Below are 19,914 nucleotides of genomic sequence, written 5' to 3'. Positions count from 1 at the left end.
AAAACAGATTGTATAAAGTTGAGTGCACGTGGCCACACAACTCACAGTAATTCGGCGGTGTGCATCCATGGTCCGAGGCTAGCGTCGATTTCCGGAGTGTTGCACGGTGGGTAGCTATCCCATAGCTATCCCATAGTTCCTGCAGTCTCCCCCACCCCTTGGAATTCTGGGTTGAGATCCCAGTGCCTGATGGGGCAAAAATCATTGTCGCGGGTGGTTCTGGGTACAGCCTCACCCCTCCCTCCGTGAAAGCAGCAGACAACCGTTTCGTGCCTTTTTTCCTGGGTGAACTGTGCAGACGCCATAGCACAGCAAGCATGGACCCTGCTCAGCTCAATACTGCACTCGTGGACGTTTCAAACACCTTGCACATTCTCATGCAGTCTATGCTGAACCAGGACCTGCAAAGCCAGGCGAGGAGGAGGCGGCTACGGCAGCGCGGCAATGACAGTGATGAGGACATGGACACTGAATTCTCTCAAACTGCGAGGCCCTGCGCTTTGGAGATCCTGATGGTAATGGGGCAGTGTAGGGAGCCAGGGTGGCCCCCTACCGAGCAGGGCCAGGACGCGCCGCGGCCCCCGCCAACTGAGGCGGGGCCCCGGCACGTCCGCTCCGCTCCCAGCAGCAGAGCGGGCCGGGACACGCCGCGGCTTCCGCGAGACGGGGCGGGGCCGCGGCAAACTCACTCCGTCCCCAGCTGCGGGAGGGGCGGAGTAAGCCGGGACGCACCGCACGTTCCGCAGGAGGAGGCAGGGCCAGGGAAGTTTCGCTCCGTCCCCAGCTGTGGGAGGGGCGGGGCAGGGCGTACAAAGGGCAGGGCCCTTTGCTCCAGGGGGCGGGCGCCTTGGGCGGAGGTAGAGGCTGACGCCGGACTGCTTCCCCCCGCTTCAGCTGCTGACCCCGGGGAGACGGAGGACCCCGAACCCCTTGACGAGCCGGAGCTACCCGCTGCCGTCTACCCGACCGAGTCGGAGGTTTGTGCATCCGAACCCCTGCCCGCGGTCCCCTGCCAGAAGGGGCCCGCTAGAGACTTTTGCCGGCGTTCCCCTGCCTGGGGCGCGCCGTAGACCATTGCCCGCGGTCCCCTGTTACAAGGGGGCCCGTTAGAGACTTTTGCCGGCGTTCCCCTGCCTGGGGCGCGCCGTGAACCACTGCCCGCGGTCCCCTGCCACAAGGGGCCCGTTAGAGACTTTTGCCGGCGTTCCCCTGCCTGGGGCGCGCCGTGAACCACTGCCCGCGGTCCCCTGCCACAAGGGGCCCGTTACAGACTTTTGCCGGCGTTCCCCTGCCTGGGGCGCGCCGTGAACCACTGCCCGCGGTCCCCTGCCACAAGGGGCCCGCTAGAGACTTTTGCCGGCGTTCCCCCTGCCTGGGGCGCGCCGTGAACCACTGCCCGCGGTCCCCTGCCACAAGGGGCCCGCTAGAGACTTTTGCCGGCGTTCCCCCTGCCTGGGGCGCGCCGTGAACCACGGCCCGCGGTCCCCTGCCACAAGGGGCCCGCTAGAGACTTTTGCCGGCGTTCCCCCTGCCTGGGGCGCGCCGTGGACGACTGCCCGCGGTCCCCTGCCACAAAGGGCCCGCCAGAGACTTTTGCCGGCGTTCCCCCTGCCTGGGGCGCGCCGTGAACCACTGCCCGCGGTCCCCTGCCACAAGGGGCCCGCTAGAGACTTTTGCCGGCGTTCCCCCTGCCTGGGGCGCGCCGTGGACGACTGCCCGCGGTCCCCTGCCACAAAGGGCCCGCCAGAGACTTCTCCCGGCCTCCCCGGCCTGAGGGCGCTCTGTGGACAATTGCTGGCCTGCCCGTCTTAGAAGGGCGTGGGCCGGGCTCCTCGCCCCGCCCCCTCCGCAAGCGGAGGTAGCGACGGCAGCCCAGCTTACAGGCAGGTTCTAGCCATTGAACGCCGATTTGGGGTCAGGGAAACAAACACAGACTGGTGGGACCGCATAGTTTTGCAGGTGTGGGACGATTCGCAGTGGCTGCGAAACTTTCGCATGCGGAAGGGCACTTTCTTGGAACTTTGTGACTTACTTTCACCTGCTCTGAAACGCCATAATACCAAGATGAGAGCAGCCCTCACAGTGGAGAAGCAAGTGGCAATAGCCCTCTGGAAGCTTGCAATGCCAGACAGCTACCGGTCAGTCGGGAATCAATTTGGAGTTGGAAAATCTACTGTGGGGGCTGCTGTGATGCAAGTAGCCAAAGCAATCATTAAGCTGCTGCTACGAAAGGTTGTGACTCTGGGAAACGTGCAGGCCATAGTGGATGGCTTTGCTGCAATGGGATTCCCTAACTGTGGTGAGGCGATAGATGGAACCCATATCCCTATCTTGGCACCGGAGCACCAGGGCACCCAGTACGTAAACCGCAAGGGGTACTTTTAAATGGTGCTGCAAGCACTGGTGGATCACAAGGGACGTTCCACCAACATCCACGTGGGATGGCCGGGAAGGGTTCATGACGCTCGCGTCTTCAAAAGCACTACTCTGTTTAAACGGCTGCAGCAAGGGAATTACTTCCCAGACCAGAAAATAACAGTTGGGGATGTTGAAATGCCTGTCGTTATCCTGGGGGACCCAGCCTACCCCTTGATGCCATGGCTCATGAAGCCATACACAGGCAGCCTGGACAGTGGTCAGGAGCTGTTCAACTACAGGCTGAGCAAGTGCAGAATGGTGGTAGAATGTGCCTTTGGCCGTTTAAAGGCGCGCTGGCGCACATTACTGACTCGCTCAGACCTCAGCCAAACCAATGTCCCCATTGTTATTGCTGCTTGCTGTGTGCTCCACAATCTCTGTGAGAGTAAGGGGGAGACCTTTATGGCAGGGTGGGAGGCTGAGGCAAATCACCTGGCCGCTGATTACGCGCAGCCAGACACCAGGGAGATTAGAAGAGCTCACCAGGAAGCGGTGCTCATCAGAGAAGCTTTGAAAACGAGCTTCATCACTGGCCAGGGTAGGGTGTGACTGCTGTGTTTGTTTCCCCTTGATGAACCCCCACCCCCCTTGATTGACTCATTCCCTGTAAGCAACCCACCCTCCCACTTCGATTACAGCTTGCTTAAGGAAATAAAGTCACTATCATTTAAAAATCATGTATTCTTTATTAATTCATTATAAAAAGAGGGAGAGAACTGAGAAGGTAGCCCGGGTGTGGTTTGGGAGGAGAATAGGAGGGAAGGAAAAGGCCACTAAAAACATTTCACGTTAATGACAGCCTTTTGGTTGGGCTGTCCACAGGGGTGGAGTGGGCAGGTGCATGGAGCCTCCCCCCACGCGTTCTTACACATCTGGGTGAGGAGGCTAAGGAACATGGTGAGGGGGGAGGGTGGTTATACAGGGGCTGCAGCGGCACTCTGTGATCCTGCTGCTGTTCCTGAAGCTCCACCAGACGCCGGAGCATGTCAGTTTGATCACGCAGCAGCCCCAGAGTTGCATCCCGCCACCGCTGATCTTCCTGCCGCCACCTCTGTTCTTCCTGCCGATCTTCCTGCCGCCACCTCTCATCTCGGGTGTCCCTGCTGTCCTCACGTTCACTGGCATCTTTCCTGTAATTTGATACCACCTCCTTCCACTCATTCAGATGAGCTCTTTCCTTGCGGGTTACTTCCATTATATCCGAGAACATTTTATCTCGCGTCTTCTTTTTCCTCCGCCTTATCTGAGCTAGCCTTTGGGATGGAGTAGGGAGGCTTGAAAAATTTGCAGCTGCATGAGGGAGGGAAAAAAGGGAGAGAAGTATTTTAAAAAGATACATTTTACAGAACAATGGTTATACTCTTTCACAGTGAACAGTACTATTCACCTTACATAGCACATGTGATTTCACTACAAGGTCGCATTTTGCATCTTAATATTGAGTGCCTGCGGCTCTGATGTTACAGATCTCACAGACACAGGTCCGGGCATCAGAATTCAGCTTGCATGTGGCCATGGTAAGCCACTGTCTTTCGGCTTCTGTAGTGCTTTACCCCTCCTCCCACTGCATGGCTGGTACCATGAAAGCTCACTGCTAATCACTCCCCTTCCCCCCTCCCCACCGTGTGGCTGTTAGCTGGGAAGATCCCTGCAAACCAAACTCGAAAAAGCTCATCGGTATTTCACTCCTCCCCTCCCCCAGCTTGGCTACATGCAAGAAAGGATTTTTTTTTAAGCTGCAGTCCACGAACCCAGTAGGAAAATGGCCATCTCTGTCCCCTTAATTAAATTCCTGATTTTCAGCCAGGTTACCCTGAATGATATCATTCTGCTGAGGATAATACAGCGAGATAAAGAATGGATGTTTCTTGAATGCCAGCAATCACCGGGACCATACGCAGCTATGCTTTGCCATGCAATGATACCTGATTACTTGCTACATGCATGGCGTGGTAAAGTGTCCTACCATGGTGGACGGAACAAGGCTGCCTTGCCCAGAAACCTTCTGCAAAGGCTTTTGGAGTACCTCCAGGAGCGCTTCATGGAGATGTCCCTGGAGGATTTCCGCTCAATCCCCAGACATGTTAACAAACTTTTCTAAGTAATTTACTGGCTGCAAATGCATCCCAAGTCCTCAGCGCAAATCAATCATTAAAAAACGCTTGCTTAAAAAACAATGTTTGATATTTACAAAGGTACACTCACCAGAGGTCCCTTTCATGGCTTCATTGTCTGGGATAGTGGCTTGGGAGGGCTGGTAGGGTAATTCCGTCTGGGTCAGAAAAAGCTCCTGGCTGTTGGTGCTAACGGAGTGCTGTGTGCTCTCTGCAAGGTCATCCTCCTCTTCCTCCTCCTCATCTTCCCCGTCCGCATAATCCTCAGCCATGGCAGAGATTACAACCCCCACCTCGGAATCTACGGACAGGGGTGGGGTAGTTGTAGCATAGCCCCCTAAAATTGCATGCAGCTCAGCGTAGAAGCAGCATGTTTTTGGCCCTGCACTGGACCTTCCATTTGCTTCTTTGGTTTTCTGGTAGGCTTGTCTGAGCTCCTTAACTTTCACTCTGCACTGCACTGAGTCCCTGGTGTGGCCTTTTTCCATCATAGCCTTGGAAATTCTTTCAAATACTTTTTCATTTCGTCTTTTGGAACGCAGTTCTGTTAGCACTGAATCCTCTCCCCATATAGCGATCAGATCCAGTACCTCCCGTGTAGTCCATGCTGGAGCTCTTTTTCGATTCTCAGGAGACTGCATTGTTACCTGTGCAGATGAGCTGTGCGTGGTCACCTGTGCTGATGAGCTCTCCATGCTGGGAAAGCAGGAAATGAATTTCAAAAGTTTGCGGGGCTTTTCCTGTGTACCTGGCCAGTGCATCCGAGTTCAGATTGCTGTCCAGAGTGGTCACAGTGGTGAACTGTGGGATACCACCCGGAGGCCAATACCATCGATTTGAGGCCACACTAACCCTAATCCGATATGGTAATACCGATATTAGCGCTACTCCTCTCGTTGGGGAGGAGTACAGAAACCAGTTTAAAGAGCCCTTTATATCGATACAAAGGGCCTCGTAGTGTGGATGGGTGCAGCGTTAAATCGGTTTAACGCTGCTAAAATCGGTTTAAAAGCCTAGTGTAGACCAGGCCTATCATAAAGAACAGAATGATCAGACACATAGATGAACACTATTTGTTGGGGAAGAGTCAACATGGTTTTTATAAAGGGAAATCATGTCTCACCAATCTACTAGAATTCTTTGAGGGGTCAACAAACGTGGACAAGGGGGATCCAGTGGATAGAGTGTACTTAGACTTTCAGAAAGCCTTTGACAAGGTCCTTCACCAAAGGCTCTTAAGCAAAGTAAGCTGTCCTGGGATCAGAGGAAAGGTTCTCTCATGGATCAGTAACTCGTTAAAAAATAGGAAACAAAGGGTAGGAATAATTGGCCATTTCTCACAATGGAGAGAGATAAATAGTGGTGACCCCCATGGGTCAGTACTGGAACCAGTACTGTTCAACATATTCATAAATGATCTGGAAAAAGCAGGTAACTGTGAGGTGGCAAAATTTGCAGATGATACAAAACTACTCAAGATAGTTAAGTCCAAAGCAGACTGCAAAGAGCTACAAAAGGATCTCACAAAACTGATTGGCTGCGCAACAAAATGGCAGATGAAATTCAATGTTAATAAATTAAAGTAATGCACATTGAAAAACATAATCCCAACTATATTTACAAAATGATGGGGTCTAAATTAGCCGTTACCACTCAAGAAAAAGATCTTAGAGTCATTGTGGATAGTTCTCTGAAAATATCTGCTCAATATGCAATGGCAGTAAAAAAAAAAACCTAGAAGACTGTTAGGGACCATTAGGAAAGGAATAGATAATAAAACATAAAATATCATAATGGCTCTATAAAAATCTCTGGCACGCCCCCACACCTTGAATACTGTATGCAGTTCTGGTTGCTCCATCTTGAAAAAGATATATTAGAATTGGAAAATGTACAGAGAAGGGCAATAAAAATGATGAGGTATGGAACAGCTGCCGTATGAGGAAAGATTAAAAAGACTGGGACTTTTCAGCCTGGAAAAGAGATGACTAAGAGGGGATATGATAGAGGTCTATAAAATCTTGACTGGTGTGGAGAAAGTGAATACAGAAGAGTTATTAACTCCATCACATAGCACAAAATCCAGGGGTGACCCAATTAAATCAATATGCAGGGGGATGTTGTAAAGGCCAAAACTATAACTCGATTAAAAAAAAGAACTAGATAAGTTCATGGAGGATAGGTCCATCAATAGCTATTAGTCAAGATGGTCAGCGATGCAACACCATGTTCTGAGTGCCCTTAGCCTATACTTGCCAGAAGCTGGGAGTGGATAACAGGGATGGAGCACTTGATAATTTCCCTGTTCTGTTCTTTCCTTCTGATGCATCTAGCATTGGCCACTGTCAAATGACAGGATTCTGCACTAGATGGACCATTGGTCTGATCCAGTGTAACCGTACCGCAGTGGGTCATAACTGAGGATGCCAAATTCAGGACAAACTGCTGAGAAATAGGGCAAACACAACCCAAAACTGGTGATTATTCTTCCATAAGATATACCAAACCAGCAACAAAAGTAAATTTCTATCTCATCACACTGGCTAACAAGTCATAAAAGCAGTTTCTTATGTTCTCATGTCCCCTACTGGGATGAGGAGGGATTATTTGCTGAATCTGATCCTTTGTGTACTTTTATCCTATACTATACTGATTTCACAGGGGAGACCAGCCTCTCTCAAACTGGGGGTCATGACCCATAAAAGGGTTGTGGGAGGGCAATCACAAGGTTATTGTACTGGGGTCACAGTATTGCCACCCTTACTTCTGCGCTGCCTTCAGAGTTGGGTGGGCACCCAGCTCTGAAGGCAGCGTCGCCACCAGCAGCACAGAAGTAAGGGTGGCAATACCATGACCCTCGCTACAATAACCTTGTAACCCCCTCCCCAACCTTCTTTTGGGTCAGGATCCCTACAGTTATGTCGGAGAAAAACTCAGTTCTCGCTTTTTCGTTTGGGTGCAGCAAAATCAAATACTTTATTATTTCTCCAGTAATTACAATGGAGGGAGAGAGTGCCCTAGGACACAGGGTCGCCCCAATCCCGGACAGATCTCTCAACTGGTAAACAATTACAGCAAGCCTTTATACCTTTGTTACAAACAATAACTAGCAATAATACAGACGATAGAGAGCAACAACTGCATTTTGTTTATACATAAGCCATCCTGCTATCTTATTTGTCTCACTCCTAGAAGACACCAGGCTGCATATTTGGTTTATCAGTTACAAGGTCATAATAACTTTTTACACAGTTCTTTCCCTCTGCCTCACACTATCCTTGCTTCTAGAAGTCTCACGTCATTAGGGTTACAGCTGGGCTAACTCTTGCTAACTGACTGACATGCATTAAGATCCTCTTCAAATCCTTATTAATTCTTTCCCTGCTTCCACAGTTACAACACCATGACATTTCAGATTTAAATATCTGAAATCATGAAATTTACTATTTTTAAAATCCTATGACTATGAAATTGACCGAAATGGACCATAAATTTGATAGGGTCCTAGATATGACAAGGCCTTGCAATATCTGTGGGAGTGATCTTGCTTTATGAAGTTTGTGTATCATTGGTGGCCAGGGTCTGTATGTAATTCCATGGGGGAAGGTGATCACAGTTCCTCCAGAAACGAAGAACAGCCGGGGGTGACTAGGCAAATTTACTCAGCTTGCAGCACTTCCAGACAAGTATCCTATCTGGAGAGGCTCAAAAATATTGGTTCAAATTGGATTCTCCAGAGACCAACAGATAAAGAAATGTTTCTTGGCTAAATACCCTGAGTTTAAATTGACTCAGGTCTGCTTTTCTCATATAGCAAATGGACAGGACCTTCTGTCCAAGGGGAACCCCAAACCTTCCAGGGAACCGTTGGAAGGACTGTAGTCTACTGAGGCCCCAGAAGACTGAATGGTGACCTCTGGTAAGTTTCTAGTGTGTGTATAGGAACTTTTATTGTTTTAAATGTGTTCTCTATGTGATGCTTTCACCTTAAGAATAATTGTACTTGCCTATAAAGAGCTGTATAATAACTTATAACTGCTGGTAATCCCACTGTTCAGAGCTCTCAGAGAGAAAGCTAAGTGCAGACTCTGACATTCGGGCAGTCTGGTTTGCTTGGGATATCACAGTGTAGGCAGAGAACTCTACACCCTGGAAAAAGACAGGCCAGGAGGTAGATAGACATGGGTCTATGCCCAAGAAACGTGACAGCTTAGGAGCTGGGAGACAAGAGTGGCAGTCCTTGGTGGACCACCGAAGAGGAATACAGATGCAGTTGTACTGAACTGTAGCAGGCGATTTATATATATATATATTAGTAGCAGTAATAATTAATAATTAATTAATAAATAAGAATACTTAGCCCTTGTATAGCTCTTGTCATCAGTAGATTTCAAAACAATTTACAAATTAGTCACTCAAAAATTCAAGCTGACAGCATCCTTTGAAACTTTCCCATATAAAATCAGAAGAAGGAACCAAATGGACACAATGAATGGAAATGATCCAGCTGAGCAATGAAATCAGGAGTTGTGTATGGAAATCACTCCTCTTAGGATGAGTGCATGGACTCTTGCTAAACACATGACAAATTCTGTTCAAAGGAACTTCTGGCAATATGTAAATTAATCATTTTTAGAAAAAATATAATATCCACCTGCAGAACAGGGAGTTTACCCTGTAATGCTTTTTTATGAAAGACAAAGTTGGAATCCCACGTTAGTTTTTCCTGTCTTGTATAAGTCCATGTACTCAGGGCCGGCTCTGGCTTTTTTGCCGCCCCAAGCAAAAAAAAACCTGTGCGGGGCCGGAGCAGCAAAGGGCGGAGGGGGCCAAACCTGCCGCTCAGCCAGAGCGGCGAAGGGGTGGGGGAGAACAAACCTGACAGCCAGCCTGAACAGCAAGGGGGCGGGGGGGGGGGGAAGGAAACCAACCTGCTGGCCGGCCGGAGCAGCAAAGTGGGGGCGGGGAGGAAACCTGCCGGCTGGTCGGAACAATGAAGGGGGGGGGCAGGAAACAAACCTGCCGGCCGGAGCAGCAAAGGGCGGGGGGACGTGAAACAAACTGCCCGGCCAGCCGGAGCAGCGAAGGGAAGAAAAAACAAAACAAAAAAAATACCTGCGGGGCGGCGGGAGCGTGGGTGCAGGGGGACTCCCAGCCCTGCAGACCCCGGCAGCGGAGTGCACACCCCAGCTGGCGGGGGAGAGAGAGAGAAGGGGGGTGGCCAGGGCTTCCTTAAGCGGGGCGCTCGTCATGCGGCCCCTTCTGCCGTGCTGCCTGCCGGGAGGGCTCCGCGCCGCTCCGGTGGGCAGGCAGGGAAGGACATGGTCTGCGTGCTGGGCTTGCTGCAGACCTGGCACTGCTCCCAGCAGCTCCCCTCCTCTGCGCCACCAGCCCCTACAGCGTGGCAGGAGCAGCAAACCAAGAAGAAAAAAACCTGCAAGGACGGAGGAAGGAAGCGCAAAAAAAAAAAAAGGATTCGGGGGGATGCCGCCCCTTGGAATCTGCCGCCCCAAGCACCAGCTTGTTCGGCTGGTGCCTGGAGCCGGCCCTGCATATACTGCACCTGCAGTTAGTCCAGGAAAGTGGCTGAGAGATATGTACAGAGACTAGCCACTTTTGAAAATTGTGACTCAGCCATGGGATAATCATCGGAGTTTGAAGGGTTACCTTTTGCCATGTTTCTTTCCTGTTTGGTGGCACCAGACAGCTTCTTGGCTGCTGAGTCTTAAAATTTAAACTGTACTAACTGCAATGGGCTTTAATTTTTAATTGTCCCAAAACAGGGTAAAATTCCCCCATGGCACATTTGAACAATTGTTTCAGTTACCATGTTTGGATACTAATACACCTCTACCTTGATATAACGCTGTCCTTGGGAGCCAAAAAATCTTACCGCGTTATAGGTGAAATCGTGTTATACTGAACTTGCTTTGATCACCGGAATGCGCAGGCCCCCCCTCGCCCGGAGCACTGCTTTACCGCATTATATCCGAATTTGTGTTATATCGGGTGGCGTTATATCAAGGTAGTGGTGTACCTACATCCATAATTAATAAGTATCCAGAGCAAAACAGACAGGAGCAGAGAACCAGGATTTATTTTGTATTGGGGGGAAAAATGAATAACAGTGAAAGAGAAAGCCTTCTGTCTGTTCTGTGCAATCAAAAAGGTATCTCTACAGTACCTTCCACAACTGTTGTGGTGGGATTAGGCAAATTCTCCTCTGCTCCAGCTGCAGAGCTCTTCTCTTAAACATAGGACTGGAAGGGACCTCCGGGGTCATTGAGTCCCATCTCCTGCTATCGCAGATAGCCCAGTCATATAACCTCATTCAATAAAAAGTTCGTGATTTGTGTATATTCAGGTTGATCTTTGACCAAATTGAATAATCTGGTCTGGTTTACATTCCTCTGTTTGGGCATGGAATTGAGACTGTAGAACTGAATCAAGCAAAGGTTCATCCAGTTCCCCTGTGTATTCCCTACTATCAGCTACCCAACTAGACACCCTAACTCTTCTGTGCTATCAGTGTGAGAGACTTCATTGATAAAATTGGTGCTGTAGAGATTTAGCCCATATAGTCCACAGACTGCTCCCTCGGAGATACCTGTGAAAATCAGCCTGGAGGGAGGAAATCTCCACTAAGATTCAGGGTTTTCCAAAATTATTCTTTGGGGGAAATGGGATTTGCCCCCCTACACATTCTTCACTAACTCCACCAGAGAGGTCCTTTGGGGCCATCTGCCTGTCCCAAGTCAGGGTAAAGGAGGAGGGTTGGGCGTGGGGCTAGCAACTCCACCCTGTAAAAATCAGCTTGCTACAGAAACGCCAACAATAGAGTTAACAGAGACTTTTAGCCTAGAAAAAGAAGGGTCTTCAACTCGAAGATGCATGACGCTGGGTGGTGAAAGCCGTGAAGAAGCCACTAAGCCGATCACCCTTCTTGCAGCCAGGAGGATTACCATCGGCACATGGAACGTGAGGACCATGTACGAGTCAGGAAAGACGGCGCAGGTTGCAGCAGAGATGAGGAGCAACAACCTGACCCTACTAGGCATTAGCGAGACAAGATGGACGCAAGCTGGACAGAGACGACTGTTGACAGGAGAGCTGTTGCTGTATTCAGGACATGAACAGCATCGGGAGCATCTACACCAAAGCGCTACAGCGGCGCAACAACTGTGCTGCTGTAGCATTTCAAGTGCAGACAAGTCCTAAAGCACCTGACTTCCAGCCCTTCACTAAGACACCTGAAACCCTTCTTAGGATGCCCGCTAAGGGCCTGCTGCCATCCATGGAAAGACTCCCAGTGGGCTTTGGGCTGGGCCCGAGAGCTCCAGTGTCTGCAGTGTCAGACGTAGGGGTGCAGGAGGAGTCAGTCTGACAGTTGCCTTCGGTGTCACTGGGAACTGCGTGGCTCCTTCCCCAGGCACAGCTTTCAGTAGGTAGCCGTCCCCACCGAACACCTTCATGGCATCATCCAATTACATGGATTTCCTAGCATGATTCAGACCAATAGTTTGCGGGTGTACAGCCCCGCCCACCCCCCAAGGATCTCAGCCTGCTTAACAAACGTTCATTAGGCCTCAGAACCTGCTGTCGGGAAGTATTGTGATGCCTGTTTGACAGACAGGAAAGTGAGGACTAAAGAGAGTAAGGGCCTGGCAAGGGTCAGCGATAGAACCAGAACCAGAAATCTACCAGTTCTGGGCCCCAGCCCAATGGTCTCACCACTAGCCCATCCAGCTTGAGGTTCTGCTGGCCTTAGTCATGCACGTGGGCTCATTGGGCCAGAGCTTGGATCCCCTACAGCTTCCCCTATATTTTTCTAACCATTGCTTCATTAAATGACAGTCGGCCTTCCGTTCCCCCCCCACACACACACACACTCCCCAGCACAAGTTTCCTTTTTATTCACATCAATAAGAAATGGCTTCCAAAACGCCCTCTCTGATGTGCTAGGGAAAGAATTAACAAGGTAGTAGGACTTCGCACTGAGACTGGAGGTTACAATGAACACTTACACTTGTGTTGACGCCTCACGCAGCCAGATGACTTGGTCATTTATTTCCTAGGCTGAAGACCTCTGTCTATTTCTGAACCACTTCAGTGTTTTAAGCAGGTCAGTAACTTGGATAGAAAATAACAATGAACAGAAGTCATAGACCAAGAAGCTTTTCAAAGCAATTCCTTTCTTACAATGTCTTATGGCAAACACACGGTAAATGACAGACCAGGCCCCGATGAACTCGGTCTGAGATCCTGACCCTGGCCACGCAATGCAGGGTTCTGGTCACACACAGCCGCTTGCAGGGTAACAGCCCAACTTACGACAAGACACACCAGAGAAAGTCAAAAGCAATCGAGCAGGCGTAGTAAACAATGTGAGGGAATGAGGTGATGGAACAGCAGATAAGGTGACCGAAGGATGCATAGCCGATGAATGTGCACTGTAGATGGGTCTGAGTCTTACAAGATCAAATACATTTTGAGATGCAAACAAATGCACAAAATACTCTGTGCGATCCCCACAGTCCATTAATGAGCCATTAGCAGTTGTCACCACCAGTGGCTTCGTGACACACAAGTAGGCCTTGAGGAGAAGGAGGCCTGGGGTGGCAGTTCTGAGGGCTAGTTGGGACAGGAACTCTCTGCACCGGGGAAGCATGGGAGAAGTGGACAGACAGGCCGACAAGGTCGGCATCGTCGGCAGAGTGGAAGCAGTAGGCTCAGACAAAAAGAAGCGCAGGTAAGGAGCCGAGCCATGAAAGATATTAACAGTGAGAACAAGATGTTTAATCGACTGCAGGGAAGCAGGGTGACGTGGTCATAGCTACAAGGTCAGAAGACAATCCCAGCCGTCAGACAGGAGGAGGGGCTTGACCTGGCTGTCGGGAGGCCTGGAAAGGAGGTTGCAGGATCGAGGCCAGAGATGACGAGGGCTCAGAGAGTTTTTATGGTCCTTGGTGCCTTCAAAATATGTAGCTTTTGGTGCAGGGCTCAATCATCTCCAGGGCAGAGTACTCTCAAAACTCTGGGCCCAGGGCATTCACTCGCACCAACACCCCTGATGGAGGGAGCAAAGGTCACGGATCTCCCCAGTGGCTGCACTGCCAGGACTTCCAAAGCCAGCAGCTACTCGGCGGCTTTACGGATGGATGGGCAGCAGAAACGTATTAGCCCTGGCTGTGTTACATCTCTGCCATGAGCAATGCAAATGGGTGGGACAATGCTGGCCTGCCCACTGCCCCCTTTGCCCCCCCCCACTGCCTGCCTCTACCCCAGCCAGCTCCTTGGACCCATGTCACAGATGCAGTTACCAGCTCAAGGCATCGGTGCCCGTGTCACTCTGGTGGTACGGCTTGCAGCCCTTTCACTGCCCTTTGCTGCCCTAGAGTGTTGCTGCCGCCGAAGCGCCCCCTTGTGGCCAGGGATGCCTCTGCAGTGTCTTGCCTCTAGCAGCCCCTTATGGGCCCCTTAATCACCCCAGAGAGTCTTGTACCCAAAGCCACCGGGTCTCAGCCCTGTGGCTCCTTTGCTTGCCCTCCTGCTCCGTCCTCCTCTCAGCCAGCCACACACCTGCCTCTTATGTTAAATCACCTGCATCCACTCAGGTGAGGCTCCTCTTGTACTCCGGCCTGGCTTAGCCCAGACTCCAGAACCCAGGCAAGCCGCCCTGTTACATGCCCACAGAGGAGACGCTCAGGTGTGCACCTGTGTGTGGTTTCACAGGTAAGTTTAGGTCTCAGGTTTAGTTGCAGCTCCAAAAAGGCAGCTACTCACTCACTGCTGAGAGTGATGCCAAATCTCGAGATGTTTTATCCAGTTTTCAGAATCCAGAGATTGCACGAGAGTCTTGGCTTTCATCAAAAATGGTTTTTCGCTCTACTGGCTGAGGAGAAAAGCTTGAAAATATAACCCACGTGCACTGTAGCAGCTCAGAAACCAGACTGGCAAATAAAAAGAAACGTGTATATATATATAATCTCATGATTGGGGGGACCTGACTCATGACTTTAGAATGGCTAAGGTGTGGTTGACAATGCTGATCATGCATCCGTTCCCACTGGTGCTGGGCAAAACACTTTCAGGGGAACCTTTTTTCCATTGGAAAATGCAGTTTTGTCAAAGTCTAGCTGTTTTGCGGGAATGTGTCAATTCTGACAACATTTTGGATGCATAAAGAACCAAAATGAACCGTTTTGACTTTCTGGTTTCGTTTCGATAATGTTGAAGTGGTTCATTTTGATAGAGTCAAAACACAGCGTTTTGAATCTCCTCATTTTGATTCGTTTCGTTATGACTTTTATATTAAACCATTAATTTTAATGTAATTAAGATTGATAGTTTAATAGTGTGTATTGTTTTGACATTAACTAAACAAAACATTTTAATGGTTCCAAATTTAAATTTTTGGGATTTATTTTGTGGGAAATTTCAGCTTTTCAGTCCAATTTGGAACAAAAACCCGTTTCAGAACGTTGGCACTTCCATGTTTGCTCCAGTTTCCCGGGAACAGCTGTAATTCCTGTTATTCAGTGGGTGTCTCTCCGGAGAGTGGATTGATTTGCTCACCCCACCCCCACCCAAGATGACGTCTCATTAACTCTCCTGGTCTCTGTTTCTGCAGGCTGGACTCACACCTTGCTAAATTCCGGCACCAGCCACAAGCCTTGGGGGAGCTGAAGGGAATGAAACTGCTGGCTGCCTGCTTCATGTACCTGCTGCTCATCTGTCTGGCCCTGCCCAAAGCCGAATGCCGACTCCACGAGCGATCCATGGAAATCAGGAGTAAGTCCCTGTAACTGCAGCAGCCAGGCCAGCTCCTCAGCTGGTGCAGACTGGCGCAGAGCCACCCCAAATGGCTCTGCTGCCCCCCACCCCCGTTATCTCTGCCCTCCCCAGATAATTGGACCCAGCACAGAAGAGCCTAGGAGGTCGGTGACAGTATCAGTGGGTGGCATGGCAGGGTCAGTGTTTAATAGAGAGGCTTCTCCTGTCTCTCTCCCATGGTAGCCTATGTTCAGAGCCTGGTTTAGTCACAGGGTGGAGAGTCTCCAGAGCGCCCAGGCGTTGAACAGGGTGTAGTGCAGAGGTGCAGGAGCAGCGCTGTGCGCGTTTGAAGCCTGCCCGCACTCAGAGCAGCTCAAGACGCTCTGCCTCCTCCCTGTACCTCCCCGTGCACACTGACCGCAGCTGGGCGTGGGCCTGGCATGGCAGGAGCAGGGTCTCCTTGCACACACGCACACACCTGTGTAAGGACTTGTCCCAACCTGACCCCAAACACGTGGGGTTGTTCAAATGCAGCAAAAGTTTTTGAAAAGGCCTCTGGGCTAAGGCTGTCATTGCTAGCCACTGTGTGCTCGGGCCTGTGTAGCAGCGCCCTCTGCCGGTGAACGTGCAACATTGCGGGTCACTGCAAGGCTAGAGGCTGCAGCGTGACATGGCTGAGCTTTCTGTCCTTTCATTATCTAGGCTTTGTTCTTGTCCCTCCAGAATCCCCCTCTTGCTCCGCATAGCTTCCCCCTCCTGCCTCTGCATTTTCCCTCTCATCTTCTGCAACCCAATCCATCCTCCCCCTCACCCAGCCACTCCGCTCTGGCTCAGTCCAGGAGCTGGACTTCAAAACGGTCCTTTAGAGAGACTTCAGACACTTAAAACAATTCCTTACTTCTCTTAACCCCCTTCCTCCCGCCCACCCCGAAGGCCGTTCTCCCCAGCAAGGCCTACAAAGGGCCGACAGACGGAGTTTCCTGGCCCAGCCGCGTTGCAGATTCCATGAGCCAGGAAAAGTCTAGAGGAACTTTCCAGACAGCAGAACTCAAAAACTTGCAGTTTTTAATCAGCCTGTCCAGCAAATCTCTTCCTACAACGTGTGTCACGGCAGCACCCGGTGGCACCCGACGCGATCAGGCCGCTCTGTGCTAAGCGCCAGGCACACCCCTGGCAGTAACAGCCCTTCCTGAATGAGTTTGCAATATAAACACACCAGACACTGGGGCGGTGACTTTCTCGAGGTCACAGGCAGGGTTAGAACCCAGCTCTCCTGACTCCCCAGCCCACCTGAATTAGCTTGGGCAATGGAGTTGCCTGGTGCTCTGGTGGTGGGGCAGCCTATACACACACCGGGCTGTCGGCAGTCTCAGGATGACAGGGCCCCACGTGCTCATAGCACAACGCCCATGTTCTAACTGCCGCGAGGACGCACAGGTCGCATGTGAGCAAGTGAGTCACTGCAGAGCCAGAGAACTAAGCACATGGGCCAGATCCTCAGCAGCTGTGAATCAGCGGAGCCCCACTGATTTCAAAGGATCTGCTCCAAGCCGAGAATGTGGCCCTTGGTTCCCGTCACCCCAGCAGGGCCCTGTTTGCGCTGCGTGGCTCAGGGTGCCTGCTGTTGGTTTTTAGCGGTGGTTGTGAAAGGGGCTGGACGGCAGTCCCCGGAGAATCGAGTCCTGTGCTTCTCCATAGGCCTGGCACAACGGGAACCAGACAGGGGAAGAGGGTTGCACCCCATTCCCAGTGCCCTGAGTCACCCAGTCCCTCCTCTGTATGGCTACCCCCTTCCCTCCTTCATTACTATGCAAAAGACATTGTCATTTTAAAATAAGCGAAGGCCACACCACCTGCTCACCACTGGCAATGACAAGGCAGATGCAACCACTGGCAAGTGTATGTTACAGGTCGGGGCCTGAGCCACAGAGGATATGAGCAATCACAGCCTAGAGCTTGGGAGCTTTAACTCCAGCTGGACCAGTCCATGGTTTTAGCTCGGGAAGTCCCTCCTTCTCCATCCCAAGCAGGTGGCTGTGACACATGCTCAGGAGAATTAGTCCTCAGCCTCATGTTCTAAAGACTTCCTGGCCTTTGCCTTCTAGACCCTGATATCGACCCTTCCTGGTACACGGGGCGTGGGATCAGACCCGTGGGACGGTTTGGCCGGAGGAGAGCTGTCGTGGAGAGCTCCCGGAAGTCGGGCTATGGACACAGGCAAGCTTGCTTCCCTCTAGAAGAAAGTAGTGAATCCCTTCAAGATGAATGAAATGGCCAAGACAAAGAATGAATTTGAATGATGATAAGAAAAGACCCTTCTCCTCTCTCCCTTCCACATCCCAGCCTCTCTTCTAGGCACATGAAAATGTTTGGTCTCATTTCAATGTACAGTATCTTTGTGGCTATAAATGATAGAAACCAAAGAGCAGTTGATAACTCCAGTATTTTTGCAGACAATTTCCCTCTTGTCTGTTTTTTCTTTTTCTCTCCCCTGTTCCCCATTTGTCCCCATCTCTGGCTTTTGCTCTCAAATCTAATGTGATTTGTGCCAGAAAATTGCTGGGGGAAAGAAATACAAATTCCCATGTTAATTATCTTCCTAGAACATGGGCTCTTTTATACAAACCAAAAAAAAATTAAAAAAATTGAGAAACCGAGCCCGGCACGTGTCTGCTGTGACTTGAAACGTATCAGACTTGTCTCAACTCTCCTGGGCACTAGGATCTTTAGAACCGAGTGGCGTCACTTTCCCCTGAGATTGCGTCTCTCTTCCTGAACAATTTCTCTTCCACACAATAAAATCTTTTGACGTGATCACCGGGCAGAGGAGCCAGCGTTTTAGTCTGGATTCTGAATCGATCTGAAAGCAGGTGGAATATAACTGGCCCTACTCCCCTGACCAATGTGTCATGCCAGCAGGAGTAATACGCTGGCGAATCAAGATGACCATTTCAGCAGGCCCCACACAGCTGGCTCTGCACAGTCCAGATGGCAGCCATCTTGCCATTGTGCATCTGTGCAGTTCCACCCACCTCCTAGGACAACAAACACTTATTGCTCTGCTGAGGCCTGAGCTGGCGTCTCTAATTCCCAGCTCTGTTAGTCACTCACTGCGGGCCACCCCTGCCACTCTGCATGAGATTTGCCTATTAGTCAGGTCAGACCAGATGATCTAATGGTCCCTTCTGGCTTAAAAGTCTAGAAGATGCTGACTTAGGGTGACCAGACAGCAAGTGTGAACAATCGGGATGGGGGTGGGGGGTAATAGGAGCCTATATAAGAAAAAGCCCCAAATATCGGGACTGTCCCTATCAAATTGGGACATCTGGTCACCCTCTGCTGAATCCACGTAGGCCTGACTTCCCCCTTCCACCAAACTGCCACGTACAATGTCCCTGCTCTCCTTTTAAACACTGCATGCCTGCTGCCCCGCACTGAGCTGGCTGGGCTGAGCTCCCCGCTGCTACCCTGCCGTCTGCGGCCCACCGGCAGCCAGCCCGGAGTGCCAGGCTGCACTACGGTACTTGAGAAACACTGCGGAGTAGGCCAGATCCGCTGCGGGTGAAACTCGGCCTAGCGCCATTGGCTTCAGTGGGGCTGCAAGCGCCTCTGGAAAAGGGGGATACGAGTCTCGCACCACGTTTGGCAGTGGGAGCAATACGCAGCCGCTAGCACAGAATCAGAAATGAGGGTTGCCAGGTGTGCGGTTTCTGACCGGAAAGTCCGGTTGAAAAGGGAACCTGGCGTGTTCGGTCAGATGTAGTCACCGGACACTAACAGCCTGGTTAATGCAGGCGGGGGGGTAGTGGCAGCCTGTTACCCAGCCCTGAAGTGGCGGCTCCCGCGGCAGCAGGCACCAGCTTGGGCGGCAGGCAGCCCCTTTGCAGAGCCTGGCTTGCAGGGCTGTGGCAGGAGACAGCGTGCGGGACCCCTGGCGAGTGGGGGAAGGGGCTCTCAGCAGGCACAGAACGTTCTCCGGGCGGGAAGGAACACGAGCTGCCCCCCCAGCCGGCTGGCGCTTCCCCTGGCTGCGCTCTCAGGCGGCTCCGGGGCAGAGAGGTCTGGAGCGGGCGAGGAAGGGGGCTGCTGGGCAGGCAGCACAGAAGGAGGCAGGAGGCTGCTTTGTCCTCTGGGGGAGCAACTTGGGTGCTGAGAGCTGCCCACTGGCCTCTGCTTCTACTGACCATGGAGAGCCCCACCGTGCAGCCTGCGGGGAAACAGAAGCCCAGGGAGAAAGCCCAGCCCTGAGCTCCTGCATCATGAACAGCCGCTGCCAGGGAAAGCAGCAACTACTACATAATTAGGGGCCGGATTCTCCTTTCTCCCCCCAGGGTAACTCAGGAGTCACTCCACTGAAGCGGGTGGGGGAAATTCTCCACCTCCAAAAGTGACACAAGCCTTGCACACAGTGAGGCTGCTGGGCAGGAAGCAAATGGAACGACAGCCCAGGGTCTGAGAAGGCTTCTGGAGTGTGTCAGCGCTGGGGTGAATGTGTCCCACGCTCAATCAGAGAGGAAAAGGGTTAATGTTCTGCAAAGGGAGCCAGGCCCCAGAGGCCCCGCTCAGCCTGCCAATTAGAGGCAGCCAGCTTCCAGCTGGGCTTAGCAGG

At 51.4% G+C, this 19,914-nt stretch overlaps 1 protein-coding gene across 1 annotated transcript; it reads left to right on the top strand.

Annotated features, from left to right (window-relative positions):
• The first annotated feature begins 12,672 nt into the window (after positions 1 to 12,672).
• On the top strand, positions 12,673 to 17,925 carry LOC120372607 (prolactin-releasing peptide-like). The gene is made up of 3 exons (XM_039489850.1): positions 12,673 to 13,281; positions 15,163 to 15,323; positions 17,411 to 17,925. The coding sequence occupies exons 1-3, from the start codon at positions 13,199 to 13,201 to the stop codon at positions 17,572 to 17,574; spliced, it is 408 nt and encodes a 135-aa protein (XP_039345784.1). The 5' UTR covers positions 12,673 to 13,198; the 3' UTR covers positions 17,575 to 17,925.
• Positions 17,926 to 19,914: the final 1,989 nt, after the last annotated feature.

The sequence above is a fragment of the Mauremys reevesii genome, linkage group 9, assembly GCF_016161935.1.
Source record: "Mauremys reevesii isolate NIE-2019 linkage group 9, ASM1616193v1, whole genome shotgun sequence".
Taxonomy (NCBI): Eukaryota; Metazoa; Chordata; order Testudines; family Geoemydidae; genus Mauremys; species Mauremys reevesii.
The sequence above is the reverse complement of the archived record's forward strand: the minus strand, read 5'-3'. Positions and strand labels throughout refer to the sequence as shown.

Excerpts from the sequence above, each read along its gene's own strand:
- LOC120372607 (XM_039489850.1), top strand. The coding sequence starts at position 13,199 with ATGGGAGAAGTGGACAGACAGGCCGACAAGGTCGGCATCGTCGGCAGA. Across the intron at positions 13,282-15,162 it reads TCAGACAAAAAGAAGCGCAG|GCTGGACTCACACCTTGCTA; the intron begins GTAAGGAGCCGA and ends CTGTTTCTGCAG. Across the intron at positions 15,324-17,410 it reads GCGATCCATGGAAATCAGGA|ACCCTGATATCGACCCTTCC; the intron begins GTAAGTCCCTGT and ends TTTGCCTTCTAG.